The sequence below is a fragment of the Chelonoidis abingdonii genome, chromosome 7 (genome assembly GCF_003597395.2).
Source record: "Chelonoidis abingdonii isolate Lonesome George chromosome 7, CheloAbing_2.0, whole genome shotgun sequence".
Taxonomy (NCBI): Eukaryota; Metazoa; Chordata; order Testudines; family Testudinidae; genus Chelonoidis; species Chelonoidis abingdonii.
Genome location: NC_133775.1, coordinates 2583888 through 2601122, shown reverse-complemented (window position 1 = coordinate 2601122; position 17235 = coordinate 2583888). Strand labels below are relative to the sequence as shown.

The 17235-nt window shown below is 46.2% G+C and overlaps 1 protein-coding gene and 1 long non-coding RNA gene across 2 annotated transcripts in view; both read left to right on the top strand.

The window, feature by feature from the left end:
* Window positions 1-17235, top strand: part of LOC142047075 (uncharacterized) — a 381985-nt gene that overhangs the window by 71061 nt on the left and 293689 nt on the right. The window lies entirely within an intron of this gene.
* The window catches only part of ERI3 (ERI1 exoribonuclease family member 3), a 149258-nt gene that overhangs the window by 19281 nt on the left and 112742 nt on the right, over window positions 1-17235 (top strand). Inside the window, exons 2-3 of the mRNA XM_075067562.1 lie at window positions 4083-4199; window positions 14013-14072. Of these exons, the coding sequence (XP_074923663.1) occupies window positions 4083-4199; window positions 14013-14072 (177 nt within the window). The remainder of the gene's footprint in view (window positions 1-4082; window positions 4200-14012; window positions 14073-17235) is intronic.

Sequence of the window (17235 nt, the reverse complement as noted above, 5' to 3'; positions counted from 1 at the left end):
TAGCCTGTAATGATAGAACAAGAAGCAATGGGCTTAAACTGCAGCAAGGGAGATTTAGGTTGGATATTAGGAAAAAGTTCCTAACTGTCCGGGTAGTAAAAACACTGGAATAAATTGCCTAGGGAGGTTGTGGAATCTCCATCTCTGGAGATATTTAAGAGTAGGTTAGATAAATGTCTATGAGGGATGGTCTAGACAGTATTTGGTCCTGCCATGAAGGCAGGGGACTGGGCTCGATGACCTCTCGAAGTCCCTTCCAGTCCTAGAGTCTATGAATGTATGAATCTATGAATCATGTTTGCATTTACTAGTTCAGCTTTGGCGGTGGGAAATCTATAAGAAAACAGTTAAAAAAGAGATAGAGATGAGAAAGATTGATACTGGTAGAACTAGATCTGGGAGACACTGAAGTTGGCATTAATGTTCCCTAAGGTCAGAATTAGATGCGGATGTGTGTGGTGATCCCTGGGCAGTTTTTAAGTTCAGCCAAAATGGACCAATTTCCATTGTACCTGTAATTGTAATGTTTCTCCCCCAAAACCGGTTTGACAGTGTAGATGTAACCTGGCCCTGCAGTTAGCCAGCCCAGTTGTGAGAGTGTATGGGTGCTCAGCTGCTTTTCTGAATCGCAGTCTGTCAGGGTGGAGGGAGGGTTGTCTCACCATTTCATAAGAATTACTAATGAAATTCTAGATCTGTAATAACATTTTAGATATCTAAAACAAGCCATATGCTCGGTGGGTTTTTTTTTGGTTTTTTTTTTTTTTTTTTAAGTGGAAACAGATCAACTTTAAGCCATACATTCTTGGTAATAGAGGACTTTTTTCCTATTTATATTTGATAGATATTTTTGTTTCCGCAGGAATGTCAACTCCTAATTTCATGATGCATCATGGGCTTAAGAAAATTGAATTTAATAAAGGCAAAAGATGAATGGCACCTTTAAAGGCCCCAACACTTGTCTTTATTAGTAGGACAAACTGCAGGGTCTCCGAACACTGCTTCTCTCCAAATGAAAGTTTAAATGAAAAGTACAGCGGTGTCACAGGTTAAATTTCATTGCAGGACTGGCTAACATTGTTAGTGAGGAGTGGAGCTGATTTTGGTATCTGTTGCCTTAGATACCAGTGGAGCAAACATCGCCAGAGACTGGAAAAATCTCCACTCTAGAGAGCATTCAATAAACAGCCTTTTGGGAAGGTCCTCGCCACTCCCTTGAAAACTGACCAAATAAGCCAAACTAAATCTGTTAGTCTTTCTCCCAAGACATCCAAGTTGCTAGTCATTTTTTTTTCTGTGGCCACAGATAGCATTACATTTTCCAGGTTTTTCAGTTCAGCTTTTTATTTTCCCAGTCTGTTTTAATCCAACCCTCCTGAAAGATAGATATTTTTGCCTCTGGTCTGGAAGCAAATAACAGACACCTTTGTGCATCAGCTCCTTGGGCAGCACCATGCAAGGCTCTCTTTCAGCCCATCTTCACCTCCGGGCACTTGATGGGCCCCCTCAGGAGCAATCCATTCCCCTAGGACTGCTCTCTGCAGGGCAACACACATACAATCTGTGGCGCTCTCTCCATCTGGGAGAGAGCAATTTCTTTTCCTTTCATCCTGTGATGGAGATAACCCTTTGGACTGCAGCGCCTCATGGAGAGTCCAGCCCTAACCTTGGCTTCCGTTAAAGTCAGTGGGGTGGAGAACGAAGGGGTCCTCGAGCTTGGGAATGGAAGGCTGGCAGGTAGGAGAACACTAGCTGTTAGCTAGCTCTCCCTGTAGCAAAGGCTACAAAATGCTTTCATTGTAACTCCCTTCGCATATATGCCCAGACTTGCTAAAACATTCTCCTCCTGAACCGAAACTCGCAGTGCTGGGCGTCTGCTCCGCCATGATGGTATCGAGGCAGAAGTTGAGCCACGTGTGTTCGGCCATTTCAGGATTACGTGAGAGGAAAGAACCAAAGCCCATTTCTTACCACCAGTTTTGCTTTTCCGGGTGATCATTTAAATGGCTGAATTCATTGAGTTGAGATTTAGAATGGGACTAGGTCTGAGTGGTGTGGGAGACCTTTGCAAAATCTGAACAGTGTTACCTGAAGCGTATTTACAGAGAAACTTTGAGCCTTCATGCAGTGCTGAGGCAGAGAAGTCATGCACTCCAGAATCAGGAAACAAAATTCCTCCTGCCCCACTGCGTGTTTGTAGTGTGTCATGTAGCAGGGTTAATGTTGTGGGGGAGCCATACGCTTTGGCATTCCCTGCTGCTGGATTTCTCTATCTTAACCTTGCATTAAGGCTGAATGTCGCGCTTGTTTCTTCTTCTGTTCATTTGATGTGCCTTTTCCACGTTTCCTGCTCCACCCTACAGCCTACTCTGTGTCTGCCCCCTTTACACCCCCTTCCCCCAAGTCCTTGGATCAGGAGCTATCAGGAGTCATTCATGCTGTAGCAGTGTATTCATGTACTCTATATGAAATGGAAATGATGTTATGTGTTGTTCCCTTTCTCCCAACCCTCCCCCCTTTCTCCCTTTGGCTTTCAGCGTGTGGTGATGTCATCATGTCGTATTTATTACCTCATAATAATTTTCGTGCCTGGGTCACTGGGGTTGCAGTCAGGGCCTGAAAGCTATGTTAACCACTCTGCAGCGACTGCATTTTCCACATGCTAATTTTACTCACAAGAGTTGCCTTTTATTTATTTATTTTGTATTATTTATTTGTCTCTTCCAGATGTTTTCAGGCAGTTTTTTGTTGTTAAACTAATTCCATTCATGTTTTAAAAATTTATGAAAGCGCTAATAAAAATGTCAAAGTGGTAAAAATGTTAGCTTTTGCTGTGCTTTGATTAAATTTTGCAAACTGTTTTTGAATATTAAAAAGCAATATTTTTTTTATTCTCTCTCTCTCTCCCGCTCTCCCCGTCTCCCCCTCAAGTGATTTGAGAGGCTTGTTGCATGGTTATCACTCAATGGGCTCATTTGCACTCCGGAACCCTGGTGCTATGCATCTCTATTAAATAACAGAGACAAATTATTCTTTAAAGACACCAAATTGTCACTTCTCTTACATTAAACTTGGGGGGAGAAGAGGAGGGGGACAAACACAAAGGATTTTATCGCCTTTTTTCAGGGGTTGGATCTTTTAATTTCATATATATTTTTTAATAATTGAGATATCCATCATAACTGGCTTTGTTTAAACTTTTTATGAACAGGTCCATGTAAATTTTTGATTGCTGATTAGTCGTATAATTGAACGCTCCTGATGAAGAACATTTCTATTTCCCTATCAGCATAAATTCGCTGTAAGGAATAAGCCGGGGTTTGCTGCAGGGCTCTGTACCAGAAAGGTTGCATTGGTGAGGGAGCTCCTGGTTCATCCCAGCATTCTGTATATGGTGTGGCCTAGCAGTTCGGGCTGTGGGAGAGTACATCGCAACTTCAGCTCTAGCCTCTCCCAGCAGGAGGCGCTTTATGCAATTGTCTAATGTCCCATATCCTTCAGAAGAGCCCCTGGTAAAGTTTATGAAGTTGGTCTCTCTCGGAGTACTGCTTCTGGATTGTACTGGCTAAGTGACAATGGGTCTGCTGTATGTGTCTGTGTGTTGGCTTTGTGGGTAGTGTTTTGAGAGAGGTAGCAGGCTGACTTCCTGCGTGAGGGTGATCAGATCCTGGTGGGAAAATTTGGGATTGTTGCAACTTAGACAGGTACTTGGCAGTAAGTACTTGCTGCCTAGTTTTGGCAGCCACCGTAATAAACTGCAAATTTGTAATCCTTCCTAATAGCAGTGTTGCGACCCCATTCCTTCCTGGGCGACTCTCCTGCTTACTGTGCGCATTGAGCCTAGCCTTTACCTTTTCAGAGCTGTGTGCCGCCTCTTAAAATGGGGAAGTGCCATCTTCCCATAATGTATTGTTTGCATTGCCATGGTGCCTAGGAGGCCCAGTCTGGACCAGGACCCCACTGCGCTAGGTGCTGTCCAAATACAGAACAAAAAGATGGTCCCTGCCCCGAAGAGCTTGGTTTGGGTCTTCCCAGCTGTTGTCTTTTTATAATAACTAGTTTTCTTTTGTACCTTCTTTCAGGAAATCATTGAGTTCCCCATTCTGAAGCTCAATGGCAGGACAATGGAGATTGAATCCACCTTTCACATGTATGTGCAGCCGGTGGTGCACCCTCAGCTTACACCCTTCTGTACAGAGGTAAAGCGCAAAGGACGCACAGTGCTCCAAGAGTTTCTTTCTATCCGGGAAACAGGTTTACCTTTTGCATGGGGTCAGGGTTAACGCATTGTAGAGCAGATTGAACTTAAACTGTTACTCCAACTCCGTGCTGTTGAGTCTAATGATGATAATTTTATTATAGTGTCTTGGCGCCCCAGTCCTGGACCAGGACTTTTTTGTGCAAGGCTCTGTATAAACGTTGTTAAACTCTTTTGTAGCAAATCTTTTGTTTTAACTAATAGACAATCACAGTAGACAACCTCTTTAATTCTGTGGTTCCTTAATGCCATCAGAGGTACCGGGGCCCTCTCCAGAGAGCAGTGAGAGGGACGTGTCAGACTGTTGACACTGTTCCAGTCCAGTGGTTTGGTGTGGAAGGTTAAATAGAGCATGTTCCGAATGGAAGGAATAAATAGCGCTGTGCTGCTGTGTGATTCGAGAGATCTGATGTCTTATCCCATGAGCTTCACTGCTATGGGTTGATGTCACCAGAACCCACTAACCTTGTGATAAGACAATTTTTAAAAACTTAAAAAAAGAGACTCCTGTGGCACCTTAAAAACTAACAGATGTATCGGAGCATAAGCTTTTGTGGGTGAATACCCACTTCACCTACGAAAGCTCATGCTCCAATATATCTGTTAGTCTTTAAGGTGCCACGGGATTCTTTTTTGCTTTTTACAGATCCAGACTAACACGGCTACCGTCTGATAAAAAAAAACAAAAAAAACGATTCTCTTTCCAGGATATGACTGTGTGTTCTTGTTATCTGATTACTGTCACCACTAAAGGCCGTTGTTCTCCTACTCCATATCTATCTCTTCCCAAATGTTCATAATGATAGGATGCAAATTACACGGGGTTCTGAGTCATGAGATCCTTGGTCTATAAAAGGAAGAGATTTGTTGTGCTCTCTCTCTCTCTCTGTCTCTCTCTGGGATTGTTTAGTCTGCAGAAGAGAAGAATGAGGGGGGATTTGATAGCTGCTTTCGACTATCTGAAAGGGGGTTCCAAAGAAGATGGATCTAGACTGTTTTCAGTGGTACCAGGTGACAGAACACGGAACAATGGTCTTAAGTTGCAGTGGGGGAGGTTTAGGTTGTATATTAGGAGAAACTTTTTCACTCAGAGTGGTGAAGCACTGGAATGGGTTCCCTAGAGAGGTGGTAGAATCTCCTTCCTTACAGGTTTTTAAGGTCAGGCTTGACAAAGCCCTGGCTGGGATGATTTAGTTGGGGTTGGTCCTGCTTTGAGCAGGGGGTTGGACTAGATACCTCCTGAGGTCCCTTCCAACCCTGATAATCTATGACTCTAACTGGCTATGTATTGTTTGGAAAGAGAGGAGTAAGGTGCGGGGGTATGATAGTGGTCTTCAGATATTTGAAAGTTGCCCCCAAAAAGATGGAGAAAAGTTGTTCTCTTTTGCCACAGAGGCAGGACAAGAGGCAACGGGTTCAAACTACAGCAGAGCAGATTTAGATTAAATCTCAGGAAAAACTCCCTCACTGTAAGGCCAGTAGGACAATGGAACGGATGCCTCAGCAGGTTGTGGAAGCTCCTTCACTAGAGAGTTTTCAAAAGAAGGCTGGATCCATCTGTCTGGAATGGTTTAGACACAACAAATCCTGCCGCTTGGCAGGGGATTAGACTAGATGACCTTTATGGTCCCTTCTAACCCTATGGTTCTAAATTACGTTCCTTTAACATTTGGGCTGTTCTGATGTTACATGGTCTCTTGCCTAAAATATTGGACTGGGTTCTATTCCAACTCTCCTGTTAACTTAGTGTGTGATTTGGGCAGGTCATTTTCCTTCGATGTGCCTCAGTTTTCCCTTTAGAGGGATAAAGCTTACCCGCACTAGTAAAACGCATTGAGATATATGAATAGTATACACGCTCTGTTGTTACACTCCTCGTATCCCCTACCCTCCTTTCTGCAGGCAGCAGTTTCGCACTAGGTAACTGTAGTTCTCATCACCCAGCAAGATCCAGAGCTTGATCCTGCCCCACTGAAGGCAATGGTAATTCAGTGGCAGCATAATAGGCCCATAGTACTTGTCCTGTGCCGCTTAACATAATGTCTGAATGATTAAAATAACTTGAAGAAGACTCTGTGTAAGCTCGAAAGCTTGTCTCTCTCATCAACAGAAGTTGGTCCAATACAAGATATCACCTCCCACACCTTGTTTCTCCATTCTGCCAGGCAGAAAACCCTCTTCAGAGACAGCTAATCCCTCCTCTTTTTCCCCATTGTAAAAACAAATGCTCGTTTATTCACTCTCCCATAACTAAAAACCAGCCAAAGGGATTTTGTTCAAACTTTCCAAAAAAACTAAGCATTGAAAACAGAATCCCATGAGCAGGAGTGCTTCCAGAATTAAAACGTGTCAATAATAGCGGAAACACATTGCAACTGCAATAACAGCATTGTGGGCCAGTACTCTGGCTCTGTGTGTGCACGTGTGAGAGAGAAACAGGCCTGGGCTATATATTTAGCAGGACGTTGCCTCGTGGATTTGGGCCCAAACTATAGGTTTGTACAAATTGACCTAAATTTGCTAGAAATAATCTCATGAAGTTTTAAAAGTTGCAATAAAAACCATTTTGTGGGGATTCAAACATTCCTCTGCTTCCCCCCCTCCAAACTAAACATCGCAACAGGGTGTTATTGCATGAGTGCCCACAAAGGAAACTGGCTGTTCTTGCTTCCTTGGCCAAGCTGAGTGTAATCGAATGCATTACGTGAACAGATTATGCTTTCCTCTTTGGGGCAGGGTCTGTCTGGCATTGCATTCGGAACACACCTCAGGTGCTTGGGTGGCATCATGCTCTAGCTTAGGCTTGATGCAGGGATCCCTGAGGGAGGTTTTCTGGCCTGTGCGATGCAGAATCACAGTGGTCTCTGATGGCCTTGGAACCTACGACACAGTACACAGAAATACATTAGACTTTGAAAAATTCTTTCAGTATTAATAATCTGAGGTTTTGTAGAGAGCTTGGATAAGGAAAAATGTATTGACAAAATGGCTTTTGTTGTGGTATGGATATAAACCAGCTCCTGGAGATAAGCGTAACCTGAACCCTGAGTTAGGCACAATTCTTTGTGCCTTAAGAGATGTCAGGTTCTCAGCCCTTTGCTCTGATCACCGAGGCAAATCCTAAAGGGGGACATAGCTGCCTTGTGGATTGATCGCCACCTTGCTCCATCTTTAGTGAGGTCTTGAATTTGGTGTGGCTGGATATTCAGTTTAGGTCCATCGCTGGTGATCTTCTCTCCCTTCCCCCAAGTTTTTGGCAATCATGTGCTGACCACCTGTGTAGTCACATTTCCGGGTGAACAAGAAGTTTTTATACAGCAATTTTCCTTCAACCAAGAGGAGTTCCTGTTTGCAGCCCACCCTTCCCTCTGCTGTCATTTAAATGTTCTTTACAGGTGATTTGTAGATTCCAAGGCCAACGGGGATCGTTGTGATCAGCTAGCCATGGTGTCCCTAGCCTGTTTGCCAGAAGCTGGGAATGGGTGACAGGGGATGGATCACTTGATGATTCTCTGTTTTGCTCACTCCCTCTGGGGCACCTGGCAGTGGCCGCTGTCGGAAGACAGGAGACTGGGCTAGATGGATCATTGGTCTGACCCAGTCTGGCTGCTCTTATATTCTTATCTGACCTGCTGTGTAACACAGGTTGGAGAACTGCCACACAGTAATTCCTAGAGCAGATTTGTTAGAAAACTTGACCCCTATGCACAGGGGCTAGGTTCACCAGATGAGTGGTGAAAGAGGCCTGGCACTGTCGTGGGATCTTGTGGGTAGGGGGCAGAGCCCCCTCCGTATTTCCGTGGGGCAGCCAGAGCCATGAGAACACAGCTGCGGGTTGGACAAGAAGTCTGTAGTGCTCCCCCTCCTGCTGCTGGAGCTACTAGCTCTTATCAAGCGTTCGTCTGAACAGCTGTGATGCTTAAAGCGAGCTTTCAGCGCTGTTTTATGTTGTCCGAAAAATAACCCATTTTGCTAAATGCCAGTAAAGGGCTTTGTCTAGGCACCTCTACTTATAAAGGGTGAGATTTATTGGCCTCTTTGTCTACAAAGAAAGACCAGGCCTGATGATCAGATTGTACACCAGAGACAAGTGCTTATGTAATCAGCAAACTGTCTTGGTGTGGAAATACGATGGTTTCTGAGATAAAGCTGCGGCGTTGAAGTCTGCCATGTGGACGGCTCCCCTATCTGCCTGCCCTCTGCTCGCTGCTTTCCCAGGGGAGCAGAGGTGCCTCGTGCTTACAGGGCTGCAGAGGTAACTGTACATGCATACCTGCCTCTCTAGAGTGATCCAGAGGAAAGACTTACACCAGGGGAGGGGGAAATTAAAATGGGCTGGCAATCTGTAGTGCTGATCCAGAATCAAATGAGTATGTGGGGCAGGGTCTCCGTGGTCCTTTTCCTTAAAAATCCCCCATCGTTGCTAACAAAGGTGTAGCTGGAATAGTGTGAGCTGCATTGGAAGAGGTCAGAAAGCCCCAGTGTAGACAGGGCTTGGTGGCGCCTTGCTGGCCTTTTCCTTAGCGCCCCTCCGCCCCCCAAAGATGACTTCACCTCTGAAGTGTGTGAGCCTGAGCTGCTTTTAGCCCTGGTGTCGATATGGAAGAGCCCGGATTGCCCACTTAAAATCAAGCAGAAAGTTATAAAACACTGCCGATGTGCTGAAAACCTGGGAACTTTCCCAAAGCCAGGGTGGTTGCCTCCAGAGCGGGCCCGAGGCTCACTTCGGCTGCCATGCGGCTGGGCCTTCGGGTTAGGGGAAAAGTAAAGGCAGAAGCCAGCTGGGGCAGCAACTTGTTGTTTGTCCTTCCAGCAAAGGCCCTGTGTAACACAGCAGCCAATGGCGAAGGTGCAGAGGTTAGAAGGTGGGGTATTATAAGGAGCAAGTTGGATTCTGCGGCTTACGCAGCATTCCTGTTGCCTTCTTGCAGACGGCACGGCCCCTGGAGAAATCCCATGTGTGTGGAATCTGTGGACCCTCTGCAGATGAGACTTAGCTCTGCCCTGCTCTGCGCTCGTACCACTTCTATGGGAGAGGATAATCCAGTGAAGACCCCTCCCATCCCCTTGTACCTGTATGTCAGCATCGCTGGGTTCTGTTTCCAGCTCTGACACTGCCTCACTGGGTGGACTCAGTCAATTAATTGCCTCACTCTGTTCCTCAGTGTTCCTGTCTGTAAAATGGAGATATCTGATGCTCAGATACCACAGTGATAAGGGTTATATAAAAACCTAGACTGATAACATGGAGCAGGAGTGGCCAACCTGAGCTTGAGAAGGAGCCAAAATTTACCAATGTACATTGCCAAAGAGCCACAGTAATACATCAGCAGCCCCCGATCTGTCCCCATCCCCCCAGCACCTTCTGCTCACTGGCAGCCCCACCGATCAGCATCTTGCCATCTTGCCCCTCCCTCCCCGCACCTCCCCATCAGCTGTTTCGAGGCATGCAGGAGGCTTGGGTGTGGGGGGAGTAGTGAGGGCATGGCAGGCTCGGAAGGGGGTGGGAAGGGGTGGAGTGGAGTCTGGGCCTGTGGCAGAGCCAGGGGTTGAGCAGTGAGCACCGCCTAGCACATTGGAAAGTTGGCGCCTGTAGCTCCAGCCCCAGAGTCAGTGCCTATACAAGGAGCCGCATATTAACTTCTGAAGAGCCACATGTGGCTCCGGAGCCCCAGGTTGGCCACCCCTGGCATGGAGGGTGATGAAGGATTGTTATCACTCTTCTATAGATCCATGTTTGTGAAACATATGCTGGCCCCACTGGAGGAGACCAGTGGTCAGTCTAGTCCAGTGTTTTGTTTCTGACAGTGGCCAATGCCAGGGGCTTCAGCAGAAGGTGTTATTCCCAGCCTCCCTGCACACACGCTGCCCTTTGATAGGCTGTTCTGTGGTGCTCAGCTCTTTAATCATAGAATATCAGGGTTGGAAGGGATCTCGGGGTCATCTAGTCCAACTCCCTGCTCAAAGCAGGACCAGCCCCAACTAAATCATCCAGTCTGAGGCCTGGTCTACAGTAGAAAATCAGGTTGGTTTAACTATGTTGGTCAGGAGTGTGTGAAATCCCTACCCCATAGCAGCGTTAAGTAACCTAAATCCCTGTGTAAAATTCTTCCCTCTTCTACCGCCTGTTGGGAAGGGGAATCACCTGTACTGATGGGAGAACCCCTCCCGTTGGCATAGATAGTGTCCACACTGAAGTGTTCTAAGGGTGGACAAGCCCTGAGAGCACACAAACACTAATGAAGTTATCCTTGTAATGCCCCTGGGTAGGGCAGCATCATTACCTCCATCTTCCCAATGGAGAACTGAGGTATGGTGCTGGTAGAGCAAGTCCCTGCTCAGGCAAGGTCCCCATGTCTTGACTGACCGCATCACTGGGATCAGTCTGGCTCGCCGGTGGGTTACTATTGCTTGTGGCAAAGTGGGAATGTTCTTGATGTGTTATTTGAATATTGAGTGGGGAGTATTGCCCTGGGAAGGTTGCAGGGCAGTTTTGCTGGGACTGCCTGCATTGGGGAAGGGAGGATACCTGAGCAGGTAACCTGAGAACCCAAGAGGGGGGTTGGAGGCCAGGTAACACCTCTGCCTGGGACACTGGACAAAGGACACACAGGCTGGGGGAGGAGCTGGGGGGAGGCTGAGTGAGAGGCTGGAGGGAGTTTCAGTTTGGAGCTGGCTGGGAAATGGAGAGGGGCCCCAACGGGGCTTGGGTTTCCCAATGGGGCTGTGGCCTCCCTGGCCCCCCAGATGGACCTAACTGAGGGAGTCCTGTTGTCTGTAGTGGCAAGACCTGTCTTGGACTGTGTTCCCATTGTCTAAATAAACCTTCTTTTTGTTTGTTTTAAAGCTGCTGCCTATTAATTTCATTGGGTGACCCCTAGTTCTTGTTATGGGAAGGGGTAAATAACGTTTCCTTATTTGCTTCCTCAACACCAATCATAATTGTATAGACCTCTATCATATCCCCCCCCTTAGTTGTGTCTATGTTTACCTGCTTTAATCGTGTAAATAACTCTCATTTCCTTTTCCTAGTTAATAAATCTTTAGATAATTTATTATAGGATTGGCTGCAAGCTTTGTCTGTGGTGCGGGATTCGAGGGGCAGTTGACCTGGGGTAGGTGATGGGTCCTTTGAGACTGGAAGTAACTGGAACGTTGCTGTGATCCTTGGTGTAGGGGACCATGTCTCAGAAAGGCAGGCTGACGTGGGTGGCGAGATAGGTCAGAGCACCCAAGGGGGCTGTCTGTGACTCCACTGCAGCGCCTGAGGAGTTCACATTTTCGGATTAGTTGTTGAAATCTAAGTGTAGCACTCACAGCCAATTTGGGGTTTGTGCCCTGCTTCTTAACGATCTGCCCTGAGGTTGGCACCCATGCTCTGGATCCCCCGCATGGCAGCGTGACGTGAGACACAGAGGGGAAGGTGACTTAATCAGGGTCATACAGTGTGTCTTTGCCAGAGCTGGGAACAGAACCAGTCCAGTGTTGGCAATCTCTGTACTCCCTACAGTGTGCCTAACTGTGCATGGTGCAACCTTCCTCTCCTTCCTAATAGGATGTAATCCAGCCACCCGCATGCCTTGCATCCCTCCCTCCCCTGTACCCTTTAATGAATGCAGCTACTAAATAAGTGAGATGCCAGTGAGGTCCAGAAAGCCGTAGGAAGGCATTCGCATGGACACAGGCTGTGTGAGAATTCCTAAGGCCTTTTACCAAAACAGCTCATCCTCAGCCAATTTCCAGAGCATCAGTTTGGGCTGGTCACCACAGAGCTGGGGCCAGCTCCCACTAGAGAGTAATGGTGAGGGGTGAATGGTGGGAGAAACTTTTACTAAGCAAGGGACAAAACAAGCTAAGGAGGCAAAGTGTGAGTGAAACACCATGCCAAAGACCAGTGCAGTTCATCTCTTAAATTTATTTTCTTTTAGTGCATGGGAAGTCTGTAGGCAGCAGCTGTTACACAATTAAAATACAGATTAATATAAAAACAGTTTCTGGAATATAACAGTGTCTGTGTTTCTCCACTTCCTTAAAATGCCACCTAATAATGACTTGATAAACTTCAGAAACCCACCTAGAGGAACTCTACGTTCTTAAAATGAAAATTTCTTCCCTAAAAGGTATATATTACCATTGGATGTAAGTCGCCACGAGAAAATAATCTTCCCACTTAGAGCCAGCTTATTCAGTAAATCAGGTATTTGGTATTCATTAGATGTAATTACACTTTAATTGGAGTTTAATTGTGTTTTGTTTTTTTTTGAGTTTCAATGCTGTAAGCCAGGCAGCCAAAGAAACATAGGGGTAAGCTAGCTTACATAGGCTGCCGTCCGTTTAACAAGGCGCCGAAGCCCTTGGCTTGTCATAAGGCTCGTGTTCTCTGGGCTGAAATCTTCTACAATAGAAGCATTGCTCCTGGATAGGAGGGAGCCTGACAAGAATTCTTCCTGTCTGCAGCTCGTGATAGACTGTCATGGCTTTCTGTGAGTCTGGATGTTGCATGTATTAACAAAATCATAGTCTTCAGCCATATACAGTCTTCACTTTAATTGGGGCTCAGACATGATCAGAAAACTGTGATACTAAATGAAATAACATGATTTGTACTGGATTTTCCATGCCCCCTGAGCAATGGAGTTGTACCCACATATGTTGTAGTGTACACGAAGTCTAAGGGCCAGTCTATGCTACCGTGCTCCACTGGCACAGCTGCGCCACTGTAGTGTGGGTGAAGACATGCTGTGCCGACAGGAGAGCGCTCTCTTGTTGTCATAATGACACCACCACAATGAGAGGCAGAAGCTACATCCGCCAACATAGCGTGGGCTGGACACCACTTTAAGTGACCATAGCTTACATTGCTGAGGAGGGGTGCCTTAAGCGGAAGCGTGGACCAGCCCTAAGGACCCCAAACTATACTAGGCATTTTTCAGACACCCACCTTGACCCTGGAGACACTCATGCATGTGCTGAACTTTAAATACGCTAATAATCCAATGGAAGTTGGTGAAACAACTGATGTGCTTAAATATTTGCAGCATTGGGCCCAGCATCAGTGTTTCCTGAAAAACAAAATGTAGCCGTATTTTAAAATGGCACGGATTTTCTTCAGATTTAATTGAAAAAACTTCAAAAAAAATATATTTTACTGCCTGTGGCTTAAAATGTAAAAACGGAGTTTTAAACTAATATAAATCATGGATACATGCTTCTCCAATCATGGTGAAGGACAAACTAACACCCTGCACACCTCATTTTACGAGACAGGTTTATTTTATTTATCTGTTCCTAGGCATTTCTATTGTGTCATCACCCCAGCATGGGAATGCTGGAAGACAGCTTGTGTGCATAGTAAAATCTGGCTGCGTAACTTAGGGCAGCAGCAAAACTGATACTGAGAAGATCAGGATATTGAAATGGGGGGCGTCTAGGTTTTCCATTGTAGCACTCATTGCAGGACTGGAAAAAATTCAGTATTGTTCCCCTAAACAAATCTGTATGACTTTGAGTTCCAGTATTTCATAGCTTATGTGTAAGAGCTCACTGCTCAGCGGTTTCTGGAATTGTGCCGTGTTCTTGCCTGCTGGTGGGGCAGTTCCCAGGGCTGCTGTACTGCAGTTGACAGGACTTGGTATTGCCCAGATTGCTCACAAGAGCATGTTACAGTTTCAGAAAGGTGGGCAGGAGAGGAGATCTTCTAATGGTCGATGTAATGCTTCTCTGACTCTTGTTTTCTCTTTCTCTTTTGTTTCAGCTGACTGGAATTATTCAAGGCATGGTGGATGGGCAGCCAAATCTCCAGCAAGTGCTTGAGGTAAACAGGATAACCTTTAGTTCCTGAACTTTGACCTCTGCTCCCCCTTCTTCACCCCCTCCCGGGAATTGAACCGCGTAATTTGACTATGATTACGGCTTCATTAGAATAACATTTGCTGTCACGCTGGTGACATGCTGTTGAGAGTATTGAACCATTGATCTGTCATTCCCAGCTGTTCATGTCAAGAGTACTGACAAGATGTCCAGACTCCTGCCCGCAGACAGGAGAGGAGGTGATTCGTACTTGAGCCAATCTTAAAGAGTCGATATTGCTTTAGAGCATTGCATGGGAGCTACTCTCCCGCCCCCCCCATTAAATTAATGCTTCTACCTATTTAAATACTCAATAATACACAAAGGATAGGCTTCTAAAACCTAATCTCTGGAATGTGAAATGCAGATAAAGTCCTAATAATGCCATCTGCTTAATGTTGAATTCCTGCAGCATTTAGGATTAATTAGCTTGAAAGTATTTTGCCATCAATAGCTTTTGTTGTTAGTCAAATACTGAGGGAAACTTCCTCCAGGACAGCCCACTCCGGCTGCCGGTCGCCGTTCAATGTGTTGTCTCTGTCAGGATTTGCACTGTTGTGTGGCCTAATTGTTCCTAATCAGAATGATTGCAACAATTGCTTCTGTAAGGAAATCAAATTAAAGGCTTTGACACCCTCTGTGGCGACGGCTTGCTCACGTCAGGGATTTTAGAAAGGTTACAAGTGCTGTTTTTCGCTCCTGGGGCCCTCTGGTGCTGAGACAGCTGGGGAGGCGACATGGCAGCCCCTGGGACTCGAAGTGGTGAGTGGGGAAGAAGAGCATCCAGAGCGTCTCACCGATGAACAATCCTGCTGCTGAGGGAGCTGCTGTGACCAGTCTCGAAAGGAGCCTCGTGTTCCATCCCCAGCCTAAAAGATCGAGGGAAATTCTGTGCTTGGCCAGCACCTGCCATCCAAACCGAATCCCGAAGCACAGCCTGGAGAGAAATAATAGGACCTGGGTGGAGACAATCAAGCGTCTGAGTTAAAAGTATGGGCCAAGGATGCTGTCAAACACTGCGTAAGATGAAAGAGGCGTGGAAGGAGATGCCTTTGGGCTTCCGGAGGGTCTCTTGCCCAGGAGAAGCACTTGAAGGCAAGGCATTTAGCTGAAGGACTCTGAGATGAAGCCATAGGTTTCCCAGGCCATGCCAGGCAGAGGTCATGGAGGGGGGAAAAATGAGGATTTGCGGGATGGGTCGGGGGAGTCCTACCACTCTATCTGGAACATGGTGGGGCCCCAAGTACCAAGGGTAAGTGGGAAGGATAAACCCTTCGAATAAAATCAAGTTAGAAGCTGGCTTGCCCCGACCTGCAGCACTCTAGCTGAGGATATACCAGTCACCTTGCAATCCTGAATGCCTGGTTGTCTCCCACTCGCCGCAGCACCAGGTGCAGTCTCAGCACTTCTCCTGTGGGTGGAACTGTGGGGCGGTCTCCATGAAACATAGACGCTGTGATGTGTAAAATCACAAAGCTCACTGCATACTCCCTATTGCTCCCACTTGCCAGGGCAGAATCACATGGGCCACCCAACTGTCATGTGACCCTACTCTAATGAATTGCCTTGGTGCCAAAACTTCTCTTTAATTAGAGTATTGATGTTAAATACATTTGGTCGTAGGGCTGTCTTTTGGTCAGTTGGATTGTTTGGCCATTGCTGAGTGTATGAATGGGTATGTTCTCGCAAACATCCCCGTATGGAATAGACTTATTCTAAGAAAACCAGTGGAATTCCTTAGAAATTACTTGTACATCCTGCAAAATTTCCTAGAGAATGAAAACCTTTCTATAGGTTTTGTAGGCATCCTATAGAATTCTGTAGCAGGAATCTAATTCTCTATTAAATCCTATGGGATGATTAAAAAACCAAAAAACCCAATAGAGAAAACCCACAGAAAAGATATTTTCTATTGCATCTGTAGGAAGTTTCCATCACTGTTTAGTCTACCTAATCTGTGTTGTGAGCAGGACACGAGAAGTTATTCTTCCGCTCTACTCTGTGCTGGTTAGGCCTCAACTGGAGTATTGTGTCCAGTTCTGGGCACGGCATTTCTAGAAAGATGTGGAGAAACTGGAGAGGGTCCAGAGAAGAGCAACAAGAATGATTAAAGGTTTTGAGAACATGACATATGAAGGAAGGCTGAAAGAACTGGGTTTGTTTAGTTTGGAAAAGAGAAGACTGAGAGGGGACATGATAGCAGTTTTCAGGTATCTAAAAAGGTGTCATCAGGAGGAGGGAGAAAACTTGTTCACCTTAGCCTGTAATGACAGAACAAGAAGCAATGGGCTTAAACTGCAGCAGGGATTTAGGTGCATCAGGGAGAATTCCTAATGTCGGGTGGTGTAAACGGTAAATGCCTAGGAGGTGTGGATTCCACTCTGGAGATTTAGAGTAGGTTAGATAATGTCTATCACGGAATGGTCTAGACAGTATTTGGTCCTGCATTGAGGGCAGGGGACTGGGTTCAATACCCTCGAGGTCCCTTCCAGTCTAGAGTCTGTATGAATCTGTAGGTATTTGGTCCTGACCGGTTCGAGCCTGTTTCCACCCATGGCCTTGAGCTTGCTGGGGCCAGGGATTGTGCTCCATTTGTTCTTTTTCTGTCGGTTTCCGTGGCTGGTCGCGACTTATGAATTCAATGGGGTTCTCTTAGACTTTTCTGCAAAGAAATAATAAATTGCCTATTTCTAGATAAATGGGATTGTAACATTTGGTTTTCTTGTGGGTTGGTTGGCAGCCTGCTGCTTACTGTATTTCAGTGGTGGGTGATCAAGCAGTTGTCTGTGCTTTAGAGCGCTGTGTTCCGTTCCTTCCTCTGCTGGTCATGGAGAAGCTTCTCAGAACGGTGAGTTGTCAGGTCCAGCACCATGCTGCGGAAGAGTCGTGTTGCCATTCCTGCCCCATATGCCTAGAGTCTTTCACGTGCCAAAGCCATGTGGCCACTCTACGGGATATCTGTTTCCAGCAGCTGCACACGTCAGGGTGGAAGGAAGACGCCACTTCACCCACTGAGAGATTAGGCCAGCAGGTGCGTAATGCTGATTGTGTATGCCTACCACTTCACAGCACAGAACTATTCCAGCTGGACAGCGGTGAATTAAGAAGGTAAGGAAAACTCTTCAAAA